The sequence below is a fragment of the Callorhinus ursinus genome, unplaced genomic scaffold (assembly GCF_003265705.2).
Source record: "Callorhinus ursinus isolate GAN/ISIS: 27379988/994484 unplaced genomic scaffold, GSC_fseal_2.0 scaffold39, whole genome shotgun sequence".
NCBI lineage: Eukaryota > Metazoa > Chordata > Mammalia > Carnivora > Otariidae > Callorhinus > Callorhinus ursinus.
The window spans coordinates 22,783,491-22,789,981 of NW_027397101.1; the positions used below are offsets into that span (position 1 = coordinate 22,783,491).

The following is a 6,491-nucleotide window of genomic DNA, read 5'->3' on the forward strand; positions in this document are numbered from 1 at the left end:
TCTCTCTCTCTCTCTCTCTCTCTCTCTCTCTCTCTCTCTCTCTCGTCCTTCTCTGCATGGGGGTGGCAAGGAGACAAACTGCTGGAGTGAAGGGAGAGCCACCTGTATGTACAGAAGGACCTCACAGCACTTGCAGCAAAGCCAGGAGCTGGGGCCACTGCAGAGCTTCTAGTTCCGTCTGCAAATCACAGTATCAGTGCTACGTACTTGGAATAAAAATAACATTTTGGGAGATAGAAGAACAGGACAGATAGTATGGTCTCTGGTTCCAAATACGTCTCTCTCTCTCTCTCTTTTTAACCAACTATGACTTGGGTGAGTTACTTAACCTTACTGAGCCTTAGTTTTCTTAATATTTGCCTCCTAGGGTTCTCAGGAGAATTAAACAAGATGGTGTGTATTTATAACACACTTAGCAGAGTCCCTTGCAGAGCATATGTCTTTAAGAAATGTGGCTGTTATTGTTGTGTTTGCATTCTGTTATTATTGCAAATATTTACACTATGAAGACAGAACTTAAAAATAGTTGCTTTGGTGATTCCTTGAAAAATTCAGTATAGAATTATATGATTCGACAATTCCACTTGCGGGGATATACCGAAAAGAAGTGAAAGCTGGGGCTCCAGTAGGTATTTACAGCAGCCCTGCTCACGGTCGCCAAAAGATAGAAGCAACGCAAGGGTCCATCAGTGGATTCAGTGGAGGAACGGGTAACTAAAATGTGATACAGACACACAATGGAATATTATTCAGCCTTAACAAGGAAGGAAATTCTCGCACATTACAACATGGGTGACACTTGGAGACACGATGCAAAATGAAATAAGCCAATCACAAATAGACACCTATTATATGATTCCACTTACATGAAGCACCGAGAGGCAGAAAGTAGAATGGTGTTTGCCAGGGGCTGGTGGGAGGGGAAAACGGGGTGTTGGTGTTTAATGAGTACAGAGGTTCCAGTTGGGGAAGATTAACAACAGTTCTGCAAATGGACGGCAGGGAAGGTTGCACAAATATGTGAATGGACTTAATGCCACAGAACTGTACACTTAAAAGTGGTTTAAATGGTAAATTTTATGTCATGTATTTTTTTACCACAATAAAAAAAAAGAGAGAGACGAAGTAGTTTCTGTGAGCCCTGAACTTGGTATTCTGCAACTGGAAATGCACGTGGTGGGGGTGTGTGCAACATATAAAATACTGTGGGCTCGCCTCAGAGCTTTAGAATGTGAAGCTATTGATCCACTTCTCGGGCAACCTTTTAAAATATGAGACTAGGGACGCCTGGGTGGCTCAGTTCGGTTAAGCATCTGACTGCAGCTCAGGTCAAGATCTCAGGGCCCTGGGATCGAGCCCTGTGCTTGATGGGGGTCTGCCTCCTCTGCCACTCTCCCTCTGCCCCTCCCCCTGCTCCTGCTCTCTCTCTCTCTCTCTCTCTCTCTCAAATAAATAAATAAAATCTTTAAAAAAAATAAAAAATAAAATCTGTCTTCTTGTATTCAGCATAATTATTCAAGATTCATCCATGTTGTTATGTGTATTCGGGATTCATTCCTTTTTATTGCTGAATAGTAGTCCACTATATGGATATACTTCAATATCTTTTCTTTTTTTTCTTAAACTGCCCCACAAGGGGAATTTTATTGATGGCACTAATTTATCTCCCTCTTGAAAGACCAACTGCAACCAAATGAAGTGAACATAACCTCAAGATTTTATTGTCTTCATAACATTAACAAAATATGAGGCTTAGAACTGGATCACTTGGCCCTTTCTCTTCTTATCTCCTCCCAGTTCAAAATGCTTGCATCTCTTAATAGCCAGCATTCTCTTAGATCTGCAATTGGGCTCAACACATTCAAGCCTCAGCACAATCTTCTTTGTAGTTTTAGCCTTTTTCCAGAAAATCGGCTTAGTCTGCCCACCACAGACACTCCGCTTCCTGTCATAACATCGCCTTCCCTGGGCATAAAGAGCATCTTTGCCCTTCTTGTACTGTGTCACTTTGTAAGGCTGGTGCTTGCCACACTTCTTGCAGAAAGTCCGGCAGGTTTTAGGAAAGTTCACTGTGTTTGCGAGTGCTATCGGCACGGAAAGATCAATTTCCTTTTTTTTAAGATTGCTTATTTATGCATTTATTTAGAGAGAGAGCATGAGTGGGGGGAGGCGGAGAGGGAGAGGGAGAGAGAGAATCTCAAGCAGACTCCCCACTGAGCATGGAGCCCGCTGCAGGGCTCGATCTCATGGCACTGAGGTCCTGAGACTGTGATCTGAGCCGCAATCAGGAGTTGGAGGCTTAACTGAGGGAGCCACCCAGGCGCCCCTACAATTTCTTTAAGCACCGAACTATGATGGACATTTGAGTTTGGGGGATATTATAAATAACGCTCCTACCAACATTCATACACAAGTCTGTGTGTGGAAACACTTTCTCTTGGGTAAACAACTGAGCAGAATGACTGGGTCATATGGTAGGTGTATATTTACCTTTTTAAAAACTGCTATCTTCTTTCTTTTTTCTTAACATATATTGCATTATTTGTTTCAGAGGTACAGAGGGGAGACGAACCATGAGAGACAATGAACTCTGAAAAACAAACTGAGGGTTCTAGAAGGGAGAGGGTGGGGGGATGGGTTAGCCTGGTGATGGGTATTAAAGAGGGTACATTCTGCATGGAGCACTGGGTGTTATGCATAAACAATGAATCATGGAACACTACATCAAAAACTAATGATGTAATGTATGGTGATTAACATAACAATAAGTTTTTAAAAACCTGCAAAATGATTTTCCAAAGCGGTTGTACCATGTTTTATTTCCACCAGCAGTGTTTGAGGGTTCCAGTTGCTCCCTGTCCTTGCCAAAACTTGATACAGTCTTCTTGACTTTAGCCCTTCTAATAAGCACATAGTAGCATCTCACTGTGGTTTTAATTTGCATTTCCTTAATAACTAATGATGTTGATCAACTACTAGCCATCTGTGTGCCATCTTTGGTGAAGTGTTGAAATCTTCTGTCCATCTTTGTGGAGGATATTATTACCGAGTTTCAAGAGTTCTTTATGAATTGATAAATCCTTTATCAGATCTGTGACTTGCAAATATATTCTCCCGGTCTGTGACATGTCCTTCCATTTTCTTAAGAGGGTCTTTCAAAGTGAGCTCCATTTTTCTCTTATTTCTAGGCTAACTGTCGAGATATAAAATTTAAATAATGCGTTTTGGGTTCCCTAAGAACACCCTACATGGAATTACAAAGCAAAGCAGGAATTTTAAAGCAGAATGTCAAGTGAAGCCAAATTACCACTGATTTCGTGGTAATTGAGAGCAAATACATTTCTAGAGTATGCACCATCAAGTTAATTCACAAGTTAAGTGACTAACTTGGTCCCAACCTAAATTAGGAGACTACACCTGGCAATTCTAGTCCAATCTCAGGGTTTATTATTTTAAACCAACTATTCTAGAGGATTTTAGATAACTGAACTGATGTTTGAGAAGCAATAATTAACACTGAGAACAAAAGAACAAATTCATAAAACACTTCTTGAGGTTCTATTACCATAGGTGCAATGGATGTTGAGAAAAGGTCTGCAATTGACCAGGTCTCGTCCTGGGTGCCCTTCACCTCCTGACGTCACTACCAACTGCTGGCTCTCTCCATATGTCTCACAGCCCGACTAATCAAGACAGAAGTGGGTATTGATAAAGGCCCTGCCTTCTCTGCTGGGCAGACCTCAAGTGTATCACATATACAAGCCGACCAGGATGGCTGGTGGTCTTTTCCCAGAAAGGGCAGTGGCTAGGGTAGGTCCTCATGGTGGAATGGGCTCCTTTGTAATCAAAAACCATTTCGCACTCATTATCTGGCCTAAGCCACAAAAGAAAAAAAAAATCCATGAAGAAGCCTTCAGTAGTTCCATGTACTTATTTGCTACTCATGTATCTCTTGGTGTAGTATCCACTCAAATATATAACCGATTTTTTTTATTGGGTTGATTCTTTTCTTATTGGTGAGTTTTGAGAGTATTTCAAAAAACATATTCTGGATACAAACCCTTTATCAGATATGTGATGTGCAAACATTTTTGCCCAGTCTGTGGCTTTTTTCATTTTTTAAAAGATTTATTTGAGAGAGAGAGAGGAGTGAGAGCGCAGGGGACGGGTAGATAGAGGGAGAGAGAGAATCTCCAGCCGACTCCCCACTGAGTGTGCAGCCCGGGAGATCCCACGACCCCGAGACCATGACCTTAGCCGAAATCAAGAGTCGGACCCTTCACCAACTGAGCCACCCAGGCGTCCCCCTTTTCATTTTTTTTTAAAAGATTTTATTTATTTATTTGACAGAGACAGACACGGTGAGAGAAGGAACACAAGCAGGCGGAGTGGCAGAGGGAGAAGCAGGCCTCCCGCGGAGCAGGGAGCCCGGTGCGGGGCTCGATCCCAGGACCCTGGGGATCACGACCTGAGCTGAAGGCAGACGCTTAACGCCTGAGCCACCCAGGCGTCCCCCTTTTCATTTTTTAAGAAGTATTTTATGAACAAATCCCTGTATCAGATGTATCTACCTAAATGTGCCTACTGACACCCAAACTGCCTAAATATCAGCTTTGTTAACCGGAGAACATACCATACAAATATACGTGGTTACCCTGTGTCTACAGAAGCATAGGGTGGGGCAGTATTTATGTACTCATATGTAACCCAAATGTTTGCCAGGACCTCCTAACTGCTTAAGAGCGAGATAAAACTTCCCACCTCCTAATCTCTGTGGAGGCACCGAGTCCCTCAGAATTCCCTGGATTCCTCAGGTGGGAGGTAGGAGGGGGCAAAGTGGCTGCATGTCATGGCTCCGCCTTCTGTCCCCACTCATTTGGTTCTGGTACGGATGCCTGGCCACCCGATCCCATTCCCCCACACTATTACAGACACGGACCTGGACGCCCTCTATGAGTTCTACACACATGGGAACTTCGTGTGGGTAGCCATCTCCACTGAGGGTTTGGGGGACACGGTTTCTTCATAATACTGCACCTAATTTCAGGTTGTACGTGAGACATCCTTGTCCTTAAAAGCCCTTTATTTGCCCTCGCCAGAAAATTTTCACTGCCCTCTTATTCCAGGGACCATCATAGCTCCAGAGCAGCTGATGGGCTTCTCTCTTTTTCCCTCCTCAGAAACAGACACACACAAAAACATAGCATTGGCAGTGCACTACCTCTTGTGTTAGCATATCCACAACCTCAAGAGCTCATCAATATTTCTCTAAATGAGTGCTCTCCTTTGAGGTGCTCTGATGCCAGCTAAAATAACAACTTTACTCCTTATATGTCACTGTCTGTTTAGCAGAGGTCCCTACTCACCCTTGTGTTTTTGAGCTAGCCTTCCTCAGCCTTATTGGAATTAGTATTAATTATCATTTATGCTCTCCTGGTGACGGACGTCCTTGGTATTGTAGATGGGCTGACATACTCAGCTGTGGCATAGGTGTTTATAATTCTCCAAAAGAAGTCTTTCCTCTGGCCTTCTGGCCTCCTGGCCCCCAGGACACATGCTGAGCAGACCTTTCCAGCCTCTTGGTGTCTGGGCCAACTTAGCGGTGAGTAGAGAAGAGCCTCTTGTTGAGACTTCTTTAGTATCCTCAGCCTAGAGAAGACGATGAGCAGCTGGGGCCCACTGCTGAGGGAGACTTCTCGGTTGTTCTAACCACGACCCATTAGCCTGCCTTTTTCCGTGCCCATCTTGTCTTTGAGTCCCTGGCAAGAGGAAGCACGTCTGTGGAAGGCTTTTAGCAGAGCTGGGCTGTGGCGAAGTGGAGTGTGAGTTTTGGGGAGAGGGAAGGTTTCTTGCTTCACCAGGACCTCGACTCTCTTGGGACAAATGTAGCCAGCAGATTCACGAGGGAATATAGATAGCACTTCTTGGTTCCACAGCCCGTGTGTTACCGGCCTTCAGTCAGAAGAGGGAGCCCAAGTTCATTGTCTGCCCTGAACTGTGGTATCTTCTCTGAAACTCCTGACCGATTTCTTCTCCTCAAGGCTGAATCCCTTAAAGGGAACTCAGACTTCTGTACTGCTCTAGGACAAAATGCTTAGATATGAACAAAGTCTTATATGATTCTGCCCTTTGTACTTTTTTGCAAACCTCCATGCATTTAGCTATGGTGACCTTGGGGCAGTTCCTGAACCTGAGACTTAAGTCTCTGGAACTGTAAAACAGCAATAATGTAATTGTGCCCACCTGAGGGGTGCTTGTGAGGGGGACTTATTTCCAATTACTTACATACAGGGGTGCAGCCCCTGGAGGGTAGCTGCTAATGACCGCAACAGCCATACTAATCTAAATTCCCAAGGGGTTCGGTACAAAGACAGAAACCCCGCCAATTGGCACACTCTGGCCAGGTGCCCAGAGAGCTCCTAGGAAAACTGTATTTTCTCAGTGTAAGCCCTGAGAAAAGTTGGTGTGCTCTTTATCCCACCTGAGTTTCC

General features: G+C 44.1%; 1 protein-coding gene across 1 annotated transcript; it reads right to left on the reverse strand.

Moving 5' to 3' along the window:
- Nucleotides 1-1,648: 1,648 nt before the first annotated feature.
- On the reverse strand, nt 1,649-3,855 carry LOC112836252 (large ribosomal subunit protein eL42-like). The gene is made up of 2 exons (XM_025887880.2): nt 3,768-3,855; nt 1,649-2,084 (listed from the first exon to the last, which is right to left on the reverse strand). Exons 1-2 carry the CDS (start codon nt 3,853-3,855, stop codon nt 1,753-1,755), a joined length of 420 nt encoding a protein of 139 aa, XP_025743665.1. The 3' UTR covers nt 1,649-1,752.
- Between the last annotated feature and the right edge of the window lie 2,636 nt (nt 3,856-6,491).

What these genes read in the sequence shown, in the direction of transcription:
- LOC112836252 (XM_025887880.2), bottom strand. Translation starts at nt 3,855, where the DNA reads ATGGTTTTTGATTACAAAGGAGCCCATTCCACCATGAGGACCTACCCT. An exon ending in AAAGACCACCAGCCATCCTG is followed by an intron (nt 2,085 to 3,767) that starts GTCGGCTTGTAT and finishes CCGTGCCGATAG; the next exon opens with CACTCGCAAACACAGTGAAC.